At 46.8% G+C, this 18,006-nt stretch overlaps 1 protein-coding gene and 1 long non-coding RNA gene across 4 annotated transcripts in view; both read right to left on the reverse strand.

Annotated features, from left to right (window-relative positions):
- DPYSL2 (dihydropyrimidinase like 2) overlaps nucleotides 1–18,006 on the reverse strand; it is a 47,524-nt gene that overhangs the window by 15,354 nt on the left and 14,164 nt on the right. For all 3 annotated transcript variants that reach the window (XM_065856802.1, XM_065856803.2, XM_065856804.2), the window contains 2 exons: nucleotides 1,752–1,916; nucleotides 577–638 (listed from right to left, as the gene is read on the reverse strand). In XM_065856802.1, coding sequence (XP_065712874.1) covers nucleotides 577–638; nucleotides 1,752–1,916 — 227 coding nt within the window. The remainder of the gene's footprint in view (nucleotides 1–576; nucleotides 639–1,751; nucleotides 1,917–18,006) is intronic.
- On the reverse strand, nucleotides 2,833–18,005 carry LOC139825660 (uncharacterized). The gene is made up of 2 exons (XR_011735874.1): nucleotides 11,097–18,005; nucleotides 2,833–10,246 (listed from the first exon to the last, which is right to left on the reverse strand). It is a non-coding gene; the product is annotated as an uncharacterized lncRNA (long non-coding RNA).

The raw sequence follows: 18,006 nt of genomic DNA on the forward strand, positions 1-18,006 counted from the left end.
AATGGCGGTAACTGCTGTACACCACTGCCTCCCACACTGTTCCAAATGACTCCCAGGCATTCCTCTCCTCCCACCACATACAAACCGCCCATCCCAACAATTAAATGTACCCAAACATCTCCACCAGAATAGCAAATGGGAGGGCAATTCCTTTTTAAGGTCCCAACACCAGAAACCCACTTCTGGATCAGAATCCGCTTGAGCTGATGAACACATAGCAGAGTTATGCCAGAGATCTCACTGTCCTGCCCTAAGCAGAAAGCAGCAATTTATAAAACTGCCACTGCTTCCACACCAAAGGAGCTGGAATAAAACCTCAGATCTCTCAAAATGAGGGCTTTGCCATTGCTTCCCCCAGCCAAGCATTTCAGGGTTTGTTGTTGGGTTTATTTTAAATTAAAAAAAATCTCTTCAAACCAGAGCTCTGGGTACTGTTGCAGATCTTGGGTACTGTTACACATAAAAGATTGAAACCAGAACAGAACGTCAGATCCAAGTGTATTAAAATTAAACCCATATAAGAGACTAACACACAGTTTACAGTGACAAAAGCACGTGAACATTAAGCCTTCCTACCTGAGAATCAGTTAGCTGAAAGCGATCTTTGAAAGCCATGTAAACCAAGAAGGAGTTCACACCTGGCAGAAAGAAAGCAAAGGGATTATGTTTGACATACCAACTGTATGCACAGGCAAAGCTATGAAACACACCACTCCTTATAGACAGACATCCCCCTCAATCAGCTCCCCAGCACTAATGATGGGTGGACACATAAATCACTTGAATCTGCTGTGAAATGCGGACACACGAGTGCGTGCACACCGGCACAGGCGCTTTTACCAGACCGCAGCATAAAGCCGGGATCTCCGCAGCCATGTGGCATTTATTAATGCGACTGATGAGAAGGGAGCAGCCTGCGCTCCAGCCATGGGGATGGCCAAAGCCCTCGGCTCCCACTTCACAGGGAAATGAAGAATAATTCTGTGGATTCAGCACTGCAGGAGGTTGAGTGAAAAAATAAGCAAAATGCATCACACACAAAAGCAGAGACCGGGCCTGGCTGCCCGATCCCTCGCTCCCTCCTGCGAGGGCGATGGGAAATCTGTGTCTGTCTGTGTGTCCTCCTGCACCGCCTGTACTGACCGACACACAGGGAGGTCTCCTAACTCAGCTTTCCCTCTCCTGCCTTCTGAACTAATTACCCAGCACGTACGGGAAAACGCTCATTAGGATGTAAGAGGTTGGGTTTTTTACATTACAAAGAGGATGGAAAATTGCTCTAGTTTAAGGATGAAACGTCAAGGAAATTAAAAGTGGGGAAAAACCTATGAGGTCATTCTATTCAGTTCTTCTCCACTTTTAGCAACTAGTGCTGGATTGTTTCTTCTAGGTCCAATTCTCCCCTTGTTTGCAACAGTGTAATGGTCAAACCTACCACCTACCTGCACTAATGAAAATAAAAGGACCTCCGCTGAACCAAGGTGCTTCTCTGCATGGCAGCAGCAAGAGATTCACCTCTGCAAATCAGTGCTCACCCACCTCACACATTGCAACACCACCAGTGACACCAACCCCCTGAGCCCTCTCCAACAGCGACTGGCCCAACCTCCACCAGAAGCCAGAATGGGCCAAGTTAACGTCAGTGCCAAGAACAGCTTTGTTGAGATGTAAAAGCAAAAATTTCCACAAGAGCCAGCCCTAAAAAATAAAGAGGGGAAAGGCTTCTTTGAGTTTGCATTAACTGAACTTACCATGGTCTTTAACCAGAGCTTCCATCTCCTCCTGGACACCTTTATGCCACTCGGTGATATCCACGTGCAGAGAGTAGTCGCAGCAGGATTTGCTGTCTGCCCATTCTCGCCACTGGTCGAATGCAGTCAGCAAACTGGTCCCTGGCTCAGGAACTACGTGGTCAACTGGGAAAGACAACCCAAGCGTTAGTCAATGGCTGGCGCTGTAGCCTTCCTGGGTGTCCAAGACAGAAAGTGCGCTTTGCAGAGGCTGCCGCAAAAACACGACATCACCTTCCCCTGAAAATATCTGGGTTTGAAAGACCTGGTTTCTGAAGCCCCACATCTGATTGCGGAGCAGAAGCTGAAGGGAATACTTCAATTACTACCAGCTGTTTACTGCAATTGTTTGTGAAGGAAGCAAATGTAATTCCTGGAGCAGCAAAACCAAACCACTGCAGAGAGCTCTATAAACACCGCTCCCCTGTTTGGCGACACATGAACAATGTCACAGGCAAGATCCCCTGTGAGCAGCAGTCAGCAGCTTTCAGGGCTCAGTACCTTGTGTTGCAGCAGTGCCTTTGTGCCTCTGGACATGCTAGAAATGCATTCAAAGAGTGTAAAGATGTTATTACTGCTGGCACGTACACAGTGACAACCAAGGAGTCATGGATCGGAGCTGCTTTGTGCTGCACATCCCAACCAAGACACCTGCTCAATCCGATCCTCCTCCTAACCTAACACATTGGGTCCGGCAGCAACTGGGTTCCCAGGCAGCTACAGGACATTCCACCAGTGCTGGAGATGCAGAACAGCCTCAAAGGGTAACAGGGAGATTTGGATCTGAAGGTCTAGCGTTCCTCCCAGTAATTTGAATAGCATTCCATGTTTTATTTGAACACGCGGCATCTGTAAGATCTTCGCTAGGCACACTGAAATTAAAGAAGCAAGCCAGCATCTCAGAACTGAACTGGTGCTGAGAGAGCAGGAAAAGCCTGTGGGACTTCAGGGGTCACCAACTCGACAGGCACTGTTGGGGAGGAGGAGAGAGCCCTGGCTTGATCTTACATCAAATCGCACACACACACAAAAATTGCTTCAATTATCAGCAGATAAATTGAAGCAGTTTATTTTTAACTTCGCTGGTGAGTATCTGGGCTGCCATCGGCTCAGCAGCGAGCTCTAAATCACAGCTGGGATAAGAGACAAAGTCCTTGGGCCCGACTCTCAGTGAAGTACAAAGCTTTGCTTCACCCCCCAGACACAGCAGCCTAGATTTACTGCTTTTGCACTGCCTTAAGAACTGGATTTACACCAGGAGCTCTCGACCCGCTGCAAAAGCAATACTGCCCTCCTGAACAACAGCTGAGTTGGTAATGACATCCCCAACGTCTGAGATGTGCAAATGCTGCAAAGAGCCAAGAGGTTTTACCCAAAACAACCCAGTTCCTGCAAAGGTGGCTATGGGATAGATATCAAAACAGCAGTTAAAATGTACTTTTCCAAAAGGCTCGTGTTTGTCCCTCGAAGGATGAGGCCAGCAGAGGCTGTGGGGCTCAGGAGGGGCTGGTGGCTGCTCCGATTGCCATGTCCTGCTCACGAGAGCGATCCACGCTACAAGAGAAAGCTCTGAAATCCGCCCGGTGGCTGGAATCTGATGAACGAGGTGCTTTTTGGCACCCGTGGGAAAGGCGACCCCAACTTCATCAGCTGAAAATCTGCCCTGTCTTTTCAGAACAAGCATCCCATTCCTGTTCCACGAGCTCTTCCTCCCCAGCGGTCAGCAACGTGCCACTGATTTCCAGACCGCATTGTTTCTTGGCCAGTACGTAGCCCCGTGTCACCCTGCCAAAGTTAATCTTTAGCTTAAGTAGTATGAACAACAAGGAGGAAAATAACATTCTCTCTGCGTTACCAATGGGATATGGAGAAAATCAAGGTTTTCACAAATGGCCAGCGCCTTAACACAAGAGTTGTCTTCCTCAGGCTACTAATTAAAAAGCAAAAAAAGCTCATTTAATCTCTTACACATCACCGTAATAAATCGATCTCTACTTAGACCAAAGGTGCCCTAAGAGCTCTACCAACCCCGAGATGATACGTGGCTTACGGGTGTTAGGAAATTCTGCCTGGAGGCACCAAGGGGTTAACACAGCGGAGTCTTCGCAGCCCAGCACGGAGCCCCCAGGAATGACTCTGGTGTCTCGGATCGGAGCTTTATCACCAGTTTATTTCATGCGCTGCCCGAGTCTGACTAATGGAGTTTGTGGAGGGAGTGGGAGAGGGGGCAAGGGAGCTCGATCGGATCGCTGACAAAGCCAAACCACAGCTGGTTGCAATAAGGGTAGGGGATGGAGGTAGCGGTGCACATGTGCATGAAAATCAGCTCTGGGGATTAGGGATATCTCACATGGAAGCTGTGCTGCCGACACATCTCGCAGCAGCTCCCCTGAGCTCACCCATAGCCAAATCACCCATCATCCCCACCAAAGCCGAACAGTTCGTTTCCATAGCAGCGCTCTGCCAGGCAAATATTACTGACCAACGACTTTGTTATATTCAGGTGGAAGAAGACGGCAAGCAGGCGGTGTCAATGTGCAAGGCAAGCCAAGAGCCTTCAAAGGGTGGTCATTTAACCAGTCCAAAGAGAATCGGTGAAGGAGCAACACTGAGAACATCCCATGGGATGCCTGACACGCGGCATCCTGGAGTGGATAAGAAGCTGTGCAGCCACAGCTGAGGCAGCAGAAGCGGTAGATGCTGCACATAAGGAAGGTGGACGTAACCCTAAGTGCTAGTCTAGAGGTAATTCAGACACAAATGCAAATGCCTCTTCAATTCTACCATCCCTTGTTACAATGGAAGGGGCCAAGTACATGGCAAGATCATGGCCTACATCCCTACCCGCTAGGCCTCATGAAAGCGTTGGGGTTTTTGGTTGTTATTGCATTGTCTTAAGTAAAAACATAACATAAGTGAGAAGGAGCATAGACACTTTAAAGGAGAAGAGCCAACATTGATTCTTTGCCTGATGTTAGAAGAACTGAGCATTGTAACTACTGCCTATTGCGATGGACAGGAATCACCCGCACGCAGCTCCAGAGAAGTTCTTCCAGCCCTCCGGCACAGCTCGAGAGCTCCGAATAGAACAACAAGCTCTTTCTTTAAGGTCCCTGTGCCTCAGAGCAGCCCAAAGCAGCTGATGAAAGCTCCAGCCGCTGTGTTCCCACAGCCCCGGCTTCCCAAGATGACCCTTGGGTATGATGTGCCGCAGGACCACGGACACAAGGTCTTCTGACCCACCAGAGCATGCAGCAAAGCCAACCGTGGAGGTTTCCCATGCGAAAAGCAGCGTCCTGACCTCACCGAACCACAGCTCTCTAGGGAACCTGACAGCTTACGCCTCCATCTTTCCCTCCTTCATCTCAGAAATCAGGAATGTCCAGCGGCCTCACGCCCACAGGACGCGCTCAGGTCAAACTGTTGCAATGCCGACTGTTGTCACCCCTTCATTCTCTAGACCACGACAGCCTTGATCTCTTTATGCTTCCGAGCCTGGATGTTTCCTTCCTGTTGCTGATTATTGCTGTAGAACTCATGTCAGCTGCTGAGGTCTGCAAAGGAAGTTGCCAGCTCCATTTCAGCTCAAAGCTTGCTCCAAAAACAGAAACAAAAGGAAAAAATCATTAAAGTATCACTTCATCAGTACTGAAACCTTCAAAGAAGGAATTAAAGAGATTGTAGTGGCCCCCTGAATCAGAGCGAATCTCAGGCCTAATCCTAATGTTTCTCTTTATTTAATATACACTCTCAGCGAGTTACACAGCAAAGCCAAAGTTAGGATGACAGTGGTTTCTCAGTTATGAACAGAAAACATTCTGCAGATTTATCTTTTAACCTTTGGAGATGCAGAACCCAAAAACATAGCAGCCTGGTTTACAAGCTGGTTTGCATTAGCCAAGCAACTGCTTTTTAAAAAGCAATACTTTTAAAGGATTTTGTATTACACAAATCATCTAATTTTTCCCTCGATAAAATACTTGATGAGATTCCAAAATTACTGGATAGTCTGTTTGTCTTTTTCTCAGACAAACCGAGCGTTCACCTCCCTCTGGAAAGCGTTCGGATCTCAGCACCTGTGCACCCACATGCCACGACTGTTCCAGCCACCATCACTAAGGCTCTTAATTACTCCTCCGACGTGCCTGGTTCTGCTCTCCTGTCATTACACACGGGTTTACGTCGCTTACAAGGTGCATCTGCTCTTTCTTCCGAGTATTTCAGCTCCCTCCCACCCACCATCCAGGGCTGGTTTTCTGCCTGTCTCGCTCATGATCCTTCGCTCCTCCTTGGCCAGATTAATCGGCTCAAGATTAAAGGCAGACAATAAGCCGGAGTGAGACAACAACACTAACCACTGTGAGCTTATCTGTGTGGCTTTAATATAGCAGAGCTGGCCCTTGGCCACCCTGAAATGTTACGTGTCCTGTGAGCCGAGATGGTTGAATGCTGTGGGGGAGAGATAACAACCATCAGTGCATCCGTGTTAAATGAAAGAGGAAGGCAAAAACTTAGAGGAATTGATTTTAAGGCAACTTTCCAAGTATGGAGGAAGTTAAAGTAGTATTGTTTTAACACAAGCATGAAAAATCTAAGTAGGGCAGGAGAAGCTACAGCATCAGCTTATAAAGCAGCAGCATTTACTAATCATGTCATTGATCAGCGTGTGTATTAATGGTTGGCTTTGAGCATCTCTTGGTTCTTCATGCTCTATCTTCTCTGGTATTTCAAACCCACACGGACCCGCTGGCTGCACAGTCCACTCAAAATGGTGCCAATCTCAGCTCTAAACAGCGGCTTTGTAAAGCCTTGTATCACATCTTGGCTCCCTCTTAAAACCCGGGTACGCTGTGCTCTTCTGGTCCTCAGGAGCTTTTCTGCCGCCGGGTGATATCTGCTCTGAACAAGCGCCCGGTTTGAGAGTGGAGCAAGTTATTGTGCATGGGCACCAGGGAACACACACAGGAGGCTGGGGAATTTAACTTTGAGATTGAAACCATAAAAAAATCCCATCTAATCTCTCCCTGGCACTTGGAAGCTCTCACAAAAATGCACTTGAAGAGCCATGCCTTCATATTTTTGACCTCTCGCTAAGCTCAAGAGAAATTATTGCTGCAGTGGGAGAGCTGAACTCAGCTCTTAGGCTTGCCTTGAAAACAAAACTTGGCTTTTTGGATGGATGGCCTCGTGGGTGGGGATTGATGGGGTTTATAGCTTCCTGGTATTGTGGCGTGTTCCATTTTTTGCTCTTTTGCATCCTGCCTCCTCTGAGCAGGCTCTGCCTTGTTAAAGCCCTTCCTGGCTTGTCTAGAAATAGCCCTTGGTTCCAGCTTTCCCCTGTACAGGTTTAATTACGTATTGTCTGAAGCAGGAATTTCTTCTTGCTCTTCAGCTGATGAACACCACTAGCAGGAAAGAGAAAAACGGTTTGATATGGACAATATAAACGTGAATTAGGGTCAGATGTTACCAAAACTGTGTATGTAATAAAACCATGGGTGAAGGGTTCCAGTTGCTATTATAAACTGCAGTTTTACGCATTATTTCCTGCTCCTACGAGCATTAAACGTGCCTATTGTTTAAGAGGAGTTTATAAGGTGAAAATCCTTAACGTTTTGGCTTAACTGCTAGCAGGCAGATTTCTCCTACCCCAAACTTTAAATAGCAGCTCGATCACTATAAACACATCTGCCTTTTTCATACTACTTAATCTTCACAGCAACTGCATGTGATGAAATCTGGTGAATTTATTGAGTTGTACATTCTGTCACAAGCCATTTTATTGAAAGGTTGTAATTAAACTCAGCCCTGGTAATTGCACAGCTCCCTGCTTAGAAGTCTGGAGTTGCTGCTGGTCTGTGGCTGCAGGATTCTCCGGGCACTGGTGTGAACTGGGAGTGATGCTGGGAAAGCGAGTGGAATACGTGATATGTATACGAAATAAGTCGATATACGTGAACTGAAAGTTGGGCCTTTGACTCACCCAAGAAGTTTCACAGCAGATTATCCCATAATCACAGACCTTATTTCATCCAGAACTTTCAAGCTCTCAGCTAGTAAAAACCCTTTTACTGTTGGTTATATATCATCATGACCCTTTTACATGTCAAGAAATTAAACTACCAAAAGCCGCCTTGCCCAGTAACAAAGTTTTGCCAAAGTCAAGCCTTCCAGCAACAAGATTTCTGCTTGAGAATTGAATCACCAGCTCACTGGTTCTGCAGCAACTTAGGCAAGAAAGAGACCTCGGCAATTCTTCTGACCTCAAAAATCCCCAATCAAGTCACCTAAAAGAGCCTCACATTCTGATTTCATAGCCAGTTCTTCCTCTAAAGCACACTCCAGGTCATGTTTTTGATCTAGGACAAGAAAGGATAACGACAAGATGGCTTTTAAGGTCACCGTTTCATGTACCTGACATACCTGAGCTGATACACTTGAAGGTAACGAAAAGTCAAATGAAGAATTTTCTTAACAGTCTCACTCCCACGTTGTTTTAGCATTGTTTGTGTTTCTCCTCCAAGATACCGAAATAAAGAGATTATTCTGAAGGGTAACAACGTTTTGCACAGAACAGGATTTACAGCGCTAACACAACTACACCAGGACTGTTCGCTTGTCTGCGTCTGCCAAACCAAGGAAGAAGAGGCTGAACGACACCGCATGTTGTTTTCTGTCAGTTTAGACCCAGCTTATTGGCCTCCGTGCAGAGAATCAGAAGTTGGACCAGGCTCAGAAGAATTAGCCACATCCATGCTCCACTGATTACATTTGCAGCCTGCAATGCTCTGTTATTCCCTCGCTGATGTCATACAGATATTTCACTTGTCTTCTGAGCTGATTAGATCCAAAATGCGATTAATAACTTCATGCCAGCTGGACACAAATGTAAAGAACAGGGATCTGTATGTCCAAATTAATTAATAACCCCCTTCAACAGCTGGAATGGCTACATATTTAGATCAGATCAAAAGAGGCTCAGTTTCTTTACAGAACAGGTTTATTGTGCATCCAAGCTACGCTTGTGTCTCAGGAGGTCACCATGATGGAGGAGGTAGGAGCCAAGTTCAAAAGAGATATATTTAAGCGATTCCAAGATTTATTCTTCCTTTTAGGCTTACTCCACACTTGAAGCCTGTGAGGAAAGTACACAGGACTTCAAAGACTTCCACATAAATTGACCTGTAAACCTTGAGGGAATGGGACTGGGAAAAACCTCAACTCGTAGCCATGGATTTCGAGTCAAAGCAAAACACAACTACACCACCACATCCAAGGGGCAAAAGTTTGAGCAGAAACAAGAGGACAGAAGATGAAGCGCTGTAAGGCAGTTGTGTCCCTCTCAGGTCAGCGGAGATGTCCCATGCCTGTCAGGCTTTTTCCACTAGCCGGGAAGCTGGAACAATTCTGGATGTGCAGCATTGTCGCCAAGACCAGATTTTGGCCTCTTGGCCTCACTTGGTTGCCCACGGTCGTCTCAGGGGGGAGTTGGGAGATGAAGAAGAACAGAACAGCAGAACAGGAACTTTTACGATGGGATTTTGTGATGGTTCTGGGAGGGCTTTATGTTCTCAGGACCAGAAAGATTAATTTTTAATCTGGGTATTTGCCACACAACCATCTCCTCTCGCTGGACAAGGACCAGATGCTTTGAGGAAGAGGTTTCCATCAATCACCATCATCCCATTTCTACTCTGCTAAGACCCTAAGAGTCCCCATTCTTCTCTCAGTTAAACCACTGCCTTTGACGACTGTCAGACAGAACCACAGACGAGGAAGCAAGGACTGAACCTGACCCAAATGTGCACATGAGATTGCTGTAATAATAACCTGTAGCAGGTCCTAAGTGGATGAGTTTAAATAAGAATTCTGTGACACAACCCCCGGTGCTGCATTTCCTTCCTCCAGGTGTGAAATAGCCCTGGTCCAGCCTCCCCAGCACTCTGGTATCTCCTCAGGTCCATGAGACCCCCACAAAGCACCACGTCTGAGGGAGAAAGGATGCGCTCCTGGGCATCACTTGATCTGGGCAACCCAACGATGGACACTAAGCCTGGGGCTCTTCCAACCCAGGAACTGCTTAGGAAAACTTGTACATACAAGACACCGCCTTTTACAAAGACTTTACAAAACTTTTCCAGTTCCCAGTGGATAAGGAATCTCTGCACATCAGTCTGAAAAGTCCTTTGTACCCCATCAGTCGCTGAACTCTTCAAACACTGATACAAATCCTGAGAAATCTTACCTGAAATAAAGAAAAGTCCGTTGGGGAGGTATCATTAACTGACAGGTATCTCTGGAATGAGATTTTTGATGCAATATTGGGCTACATTATCTCTTGCTGTGCGATGCTTTGGGAACTTTCCTCCTCCTCTTCCTCTGCACAAAAGCAGCGCTGTGCAGTAATACAGGATGGTTCTCAGGGAGCTCCTGTACCAGCTCACATTGCCTGCAGGCTGTGCCAGGGAATTTCATTCACATGTAAAACAACACAGAGTCCCCCACATTCCAAAAATACACACACTGCACATATGTAACTGCTTCCAGGAACAAAGCAGTCTGGTGAAAATCTGCCCTGCAAGCGGTCAGGAAGGGAAACTTCCAAAGCACGGCCCTTTTTGATGGGCTTTAAAAATTCACCAAGATATCTCCCAGTTAGCATTTGCATGCTAAATCTGACAGTTCCTCCTTTTGCTTTTAGGATGCAGGAAGCCAAAAGCATTTTAGGCACGCAGGGCTCACCTCTTCCTCCATTACAAAGGGGTTTTCCTTTTATTCCTGTCCTGGTAGTAACCAGAGCATCGTGGGCTGCAGGGACCAGCATCGGTGCCATCCCATGTTTCACTTATGAGGGTCTAGGTGAACTTAACTAACTCAAATTAAAGCTCGCAACCCCTCAGCAACAAAGTCGCCCCCCCATTATGGACAGCTAGCAACTAGCATGGAGAAATTAAATGACAGAGGTAGTCCTGACACTAACTGTTGTGTATCGAGGGAAGAAAAGAGTTTCACGAAGCTGTAATTCTGAAGTGCATCGCTGCATTCCTTTCAATGGGAGCTGGGGTTGTGCAAAGATGCAGGCACAGCCCCAAGCTGGTAACAACTGGCAATTTAAAAGCATAATTAAAGTATGCTAGACAGGAGGGGCTAATTGGTATTCCTTAAACACTTCTCCCTCTCACCAGAAAGATTAAAAACCAATCCAGTTTCTAAGAAACAGATGGGATCTATGAACTGAAGGCACAGGGGCCGAGGGAAAGAGGAAAAAGACTCCACTGACCCCAGACGCCAACAGACGGCACTCACCCGAATCCAGAGCGGGAAATACTGCTTTAGTTTCAGCCATCGCTTCTTCCAGGCATCACTTGCTTCCTTCCCCTGACACGCAGAGCTAAGTCCCAGCATGGAAAGTTAAGAGTTCCTGTCTGACAAGGAAGGTTTTGCTGAGTCAAGCTCATGGGGAGGTAAAAGAAGCCAAGCGACTGAACACTGGTACGAAGGCAAAAATCCGTGCCCAGAAAAACAAGCCAAGAAAAGAGCTGGAGGCACCATTTCCTGCTGGTTCTCTTAAGACCTTGTCTCAACTTGAAGGTGATTAAGACAGGTTATCTAGCAAGACTTAACACACATGCCCTGAAAACCTATCACAGGCAGCAAGCGATATTACATTAACAGAGCTTGATAATCGTGTTTTATTTGTTAAGAGTGCTTTCCAATCTACAGCAGACAGGTTTTAGCTGGAGGAACCAACTTTTATATCTGCACACTAGAAAGCATCCTGTGCATTTTCCATTGATGCAAGGGGCTAGGGAAAACACAGCATATTGGTGATATTTGTTAGCGCTCTACTTCTGTGTGTCATCCATAAGGCAGGGGATTGGGGATAATAGTATTGGACACATGAAAGCAAGAAAAGCATTTAAAAGCAGCTCTTCAAACAAAAGAACATGAACTCTCCTCCATTCAGTGGGAAAGCAGCACTACTGACCCCAACCATTACATGGAACAAGAGGGATTAAGTGCTATTGCCTGAACTGACAACATTGCTTATTTCTCCTGAGCGGGTGCCAAATCCCTCTTTTTGGATGCATGGAAAAATCTAGGTCAGTCACATCTGCAGGAAGACGGCTGCTCTGTCAGTGGTGTTGCCGCTTCAACATCCATTTGTTCACAACTAAATCAGAGTCCCCAGGCTCCATCCGCTCCTTCCTCCCAGTAACAGGGTGGAACGGATCCAGAGGAGAGCTGGGCAAAGCAAACGGAGCAAGGGCCTCGCTCGCCTGCTCTTTAAGATAATCAGTGTTGCCAAAGGGGCAGAAGAGCAAGGGCCGGGATGCAGAGCAGCTCTGGGGAAGGCAGAAGATGGGAAAATAGGGGGAAAAAAAAAATCTACTGACTTACAAACAAGTGGACTGCAGTGGTTTCACAAGACTCCAGCCCAAAACCAGACGCTGCGGATTCCACCTTTCAGCACTAAGGAGGAAAGATGGTCCATCTGGTAAGCAGTCATTAGCCTGAATATCTGACAGCCAGGGTTAAAGACACCATCACACCACCGGCCTCCTGCATCACCTCGGGCAAAGCTACGCAGCTCCTCATCTGTTCCTCACAGGAGCCTCTTGTCTGAGCAGCAAAGGGACGAGAAACAATAGTTGCAGCCCAAAGGGGAACAATTAAAATACAACGCACACAATAACACACGACATGCGCTGAGGACGGAACAGCTGTTTCCTTCTGTGCGAACTGGCAAGAGACACAGAGGGCTTGGCAGATCCGCCGCCTTCGCTTCCAAGGAGACCCCTTTGGAAACGCCATCAGAACAATAGCGGGGATCCCGGCCAGCACAACGTCGGCATGGTGGGGACGGCTGGAAGCGCTGCTGTCCCCGCAGTAGCTGCAGACACCACCGCGGGGAGAGATTCCTAATGGACTTAGAGGGGTTTAAAAGCTTGAGAAGAGTCGCTCGCAACGGGGGAGTGCCCATCTCTGTTTACGGACCGACTTTCTCATTAAGGATTTTAAGCCCGCTCTGAATGAAAGCAACAAACACACCAGCAGGAAGCTGGGAGTCAGTGAAGCGAACAAGATGTAGCGTGAATCGGTGCGGAGGTTGAAGAGAGATGGGGTATAAAAGGCACCGAGGGGAGCTGGGGAGAGGAGAGAAAGGGTCGGAGGGACTCGGCACTCCCATGCGGTAACGTCATTATCTTCAGAACACAGTTCAAGGGAGCCTCTACCCATATAAATCACCTATAATCTTTTATACAAGCAAGTGGACATTTTTATTACATTTCTAGAGAATTACACATTTCTTTGCTGCAGAAGCATCACTGAGAGCTGCTAGGAAGCGGAACGAGCCCTAGAGGCCAGCGCGGGCTCTCTGAAGCGCCGGTGCCCAGCCGCACAGTTCCTCTTTCATCTCTGCTACTGGGTGCAAAAAGAAACAGAATTCAGGCTGGTGTCTGCGGAACAAAGCCGAGCTGTGCACACACAGCCGCAGAGACTTGGGGAGACACTGCAGCTCTGTGGTCACCGCCCTGGGACTCACAACGCTTGGGTTTATCCTTCCAGCTCCACCACGAGTTGCTGCGTGACCAGTGCTGTCACCTCCTTTCTTGGCTCCCTTTCCAGCCTCCTCCTTTGCTCACCATGTAGACTCTTGCTAACCTAGAGGGCTAAACCTTGGAATAGCAGCACCCAGTAGGGTAGAATGTGGTGATGTCTTCACTGCTGGGTCTAAATATCACCCCCGTGCCCCAGAACACTGCCTGGCCTTTTCCAAACCTCGCTCTAAGCTCACGCTGTGGTGGTTTAGACTCTGATCACCTTTGGGGCAGCTCCATTTTCTCAAGACACGCTAACTTCAAAAACCAAGAAGGAAGCATGCTAGACTGGAAACATTTCCACCTTCAGGATGATCTAGGAGACCTGGTGTCAACGCATCACAAACGTCAGTATAGCCGAGCAGCTAACGCTCTCCCAAAAAGCCCTGCCAGCCTGCACACGAGCTCTTTAATAGCAGGGAAAGCATTAAGAAGCAGACTGCAGCCCATGGGAAGCTCCCTTTTATTTTCTGAACCTCCCAAGATCCCCAGCGTACATTCTCCATGTTATTAGGATAACTGCTAGTCAAGTTCAAAAGGCAGTTGGCTTCCAAGTCACCAAAGAGCTATAATTTCTCTCACTGTAATTTCTCTCTATGATTATAACCGTGGTTAACTGAGTCAACACAGGCAATATCCATAAGCCATCTCACTCAGGACAGCAGATAGGCAGGAAGAAGCAGTCTTTGAGAGGGGGGTTAAATGTGTGTGGGAGCTGGTCTGGAGAGACACAGCTCTCACTGGGACATTAAACAGGCTAGAGGATCAGAGAGCCAGTAAATATTAATATACATAGCTATATACACAGCTTAGCTTCGTCTTTTCTGAAGGGTTAGGAGCAGAGAAAGGTAATCCTGCCTCTAATGAAATCAGGGGGAGTTTTACCATTGATTTTGATGGGGATTTCACCCATCACAGTTAATAAAAGACCAAAACATCACCAGACTTGGAGAGACCACCCTGTTCTTAGCAGTGATGTCTTCCTTCTCTAATAGCTCCAGGGACCGTTCTAGGGCATCAGAGTGCCTCGAGCTGGGCAACAGGGGCGCAAAAATGCCATCTTTAGCTCAACAGCACTGTGGCTCAATAGGTGAGGAAGTGCCCCTTGTAAAGGGCAACTCCGCACCAAATCCTTTTCCAAAACTCCGGAGGACTGTTCTCTTCCCATGGGGTACAGGGGATTTTAGGGAAGCGACACTGAATGAACTGGAGCCGATCTAATGCTCCTCTCTCCTCCAAAGTCTTCTGCGGATCATCCCAGAACCCTCCCTTCAACTTAATGGCCAAACACCGCATTCCGACGTTTTAAAAGGGCGATAATCCAAGTTTTTTCCAGAGTAATGTTATCATCAAACATGTGCAGCGCTGTCTGCCCTTGGCCGACATACCCACACTAATATTGTTTTGAGGTAGGGACAGATAATGGATCATTTCAGAAAAACAATCATATCACAAGCCCTCATTTCACCTCTCAGCCCTGCGCTGCAAAACCAACCACATTTTTGTCATACGTCCGCAGAGGCAGCTGGAGTCTTGCCTTTGGCACTGGAGAAGGTAGAAACAGAAGGATCATAGCTGGAATTCCTATCCCGATGGCCTCCGAGGAACAAGCAGCTAGAAAAAGAAATCAGCCCTAACTCCTGGGTGTAGGAACCCAGAGGAAAGCTTGGGAAAGCAAGGACTGGAGAGCTGTATGGGAACGTGGGTGATGCAGAGCAAGAAGGGGCTAATTCAGATCATCACCGCTCTCCCTCATTCCAGCTGGCCAGGGGATACAGTGGGAAGCACTGGATTGGAGCCACATCTGCTTCCCACCGGGTCCCGCACAGAGAAGAGGCCGCTGCATTTGGTACCAGTTGAGAGCCGGATTCTCCTCTCTCTGATGCCGCAGTCATGAATTTACTTTAAAGAGGAACGGAAATAAATGAAGAACAGGGCTTGGAAACAATAGGTTACATTCTTGAACTCCTGTGTGCTTCCCTTGGATGGGTTCGCCATGAGAATTAAAGGAACAACATTGAATTCGAGCTGAGCTGAAAATGAAGTTCATCGAAACCAAAGCAGACATGCAGGGTGAATTCCTGGCACTGCTGAGGTCAATGGCAAAACCCCGTGTTACTTTGCCAAAGCCAGGATTTCATCTACTGTTTTTACAAAACCAGCAATCAATAGAAACCTATGCAAGATTTTCGTTTTAATTTCACTGAAAAATGTATATAAACCAAATATTTCCCTACAAGGATTGTAAAGTGAACAGCCTTAAAGTGCACGAAAATAAGAACAAACTGAAGTACGAAGCAAATGAAACCATTTCTTGCCCCAAATAGGGCTATGTATAAAAGAAAAAAACCAGATGAAGGTGTTTGTAAATATAAAATGCAAAGCTTAAAGCGCAGATGAAGAAACATGTTTTATTTCCACAAAGCTCCCATCCATGAGGCAAGATTTCCAAAAAAGCCTGAAGAATGGAGGCATTTTAAAAATACGATTACAAACATTCCTGTGTCACTTGCAGGCTGCGTTTTGTTCGAGGTATTATTAATCTACTTCACCAAACGCTGTCCTATTTATCATAAAAAAACGCCGCAATCAACCACAACTCCCACCTGCTTAGGGAAAAACCAAAGGCCACCCACCAAGCGTATGTTCTTGAGGCAGCTTTGCACGCTTCCTTGTGGAAAAACGTCTTTGCAAACAGTATAATTTTGCTAAGAAGAGAACAGCTGAGCTGACACAGGGCAGAGTCTCCAAAGCTTTGAAGTCTAGTTGGATTATTTACCCTGCTTTCCACCGTTCAGTTGCCAATAGCCGCCCAGCAGAAATATCCTCCATCATCCTAAGCGGTTTAATTACTGTCCTTGCTGCTGTGCATTAGGAAGATGGTTTTTGTTCGAAGATGGGAGTGTATTTTTACCCTAACATGAGACACTCGGGAAGGCAGTAACGTCAAGTTGAGCCATCGGCCTCCTCTACATGGTTTGGCCACAGTCATGATCTACATTGTGCCACTTTTCCACATCTGTAAAATGAGACGTTATAAAATGGGGGAGTCTCCAGTTTTCCTAACTCGAAGGTGCGTTACAAACACCACTGGTGGGATATTCAGATACTACAGTCATAAAGGCAATGTACATCTACAAACATACGGAGAGGTCCAAGCACCTCTAAGTACAAGGTAGAGTTGGGCAACTATGGTAAAAAGCCACCTTAAAAACATTGCCTTGGCAATCTCTGCTTAAAATGTTTTGTAAAGTGTCATTGGGGGAAATAATGCTGGTAAAAGCTCAGTGCGGATGACAAAGAATGTTATTTTCACCTAATACAACAAGCAAGAACAAACTGGTAATTCAAGTGTGAACCAGGTGCACTAGTAACAAAGGAACAACCAGTGAAACAAAGTCAATGAACTGAAGCTGAAAAAGCTGTTTCAGTGAAACTAATTTAAATTGGAGCAAAGACTGGAAGCAAAACTGGATATTAGTACGCACAAGGAGACCATCCACAACTACTTTACATTCTCTATAAGTGCGAGGTTATCTTCATACTGTAAAGTGATAACATGATGAAAGGTAATTTCCCAGGTTATTTGAAGCATTAGACCAAGTTCATAGGCCAGACAGAACCTCTTGGCAAGGTCCAGACCCAGAAAAAGGTTTGTTTCAGAAATGCTGGCTCCTGGTCCCAACCTCCGTGTCGATGAGTCCACCAGGCCAGGGATCAAAGCCAGCTCAGAACCAGCCTCTAAGAGACGAGGATGTTCCAGTCCAGAAGCACCAGGTTTGAACTGAGGCTGATTCCTGGCTGTGCCTAAGATCTCTTTATATCCTTGGATGGGACAATAGACACCAGTACCTGTTCTGAACCACGCTCTTTTATTTCTCTGTACCTTAAGTTCCCTCCTGTGAAATGGCAGCACCTCGCCGTACATCAAAGAACGTAAGATGTTCAGAGATGGTATCACTTGACACCTTTCTCCTTGATTCCATATGCGGCAACAGACTCCAGAATGCTGTGTTAAGAGTTTACAACGTGATCGGCTGCACCGCAACTGAGGGTTTTGTTTTTCTTCTCTAGCTCAAACCAGGTTAACAACAATGACTCACAGAATGTTAAGGTCCTGGCTCTGATAAGCCAAGCATTTGTAGCCAACATAAGTGGGGACAGATAGCCTGGAAGTCATTCATGAGGCATTTTAGAGCCCGAGGGGAACACCACGAGTGTCTAATCCTGGTGTCAGCACAACAGTCTGTCTGTCTGCCTTTTTATTTTGAGATTATTTTCATTTCCCGATTTCTCTCTTCCTCCAAAAGAGGAAGACGCATTTGCTAATAAAACCCCTGGTGCTAAAGCTGCGCACGTCAGCGGGCATGCGCAAATCCTTCGGTTTCAGTGGCCCAGTTTTCAAAGACACGCAGTACACTGGCACCGAGCTTCTGGGTGCCTGTTCCCACCCCTGCACAAGCTTTTCTCAGCAACCTGGACAGACATCAGAAATCCCCCACTATTGGCACCTGGTCCAAAATACCAGTCGTGTGACTTACACAGCCCACAGTTTCCATACTTATCTGAGAAAGAGAAAAGCAAAGCTTTCTTGGGAGAGAAAAAACAGGCAG

Source organism: Patagioenas fasciata, chromosome 26 (assembly GCF_037038585.1).
Source record: "Patagioenas fasciata isolate bPatFas1 chromosome 26, bPatFas1.hap1, whole genome shotgun sequence".
NCBI lineage: Eukaryota > Metazoa > Chordata > Aves > Columbiformes > Columbidae > Patagioenas > Patagioenas fasciata.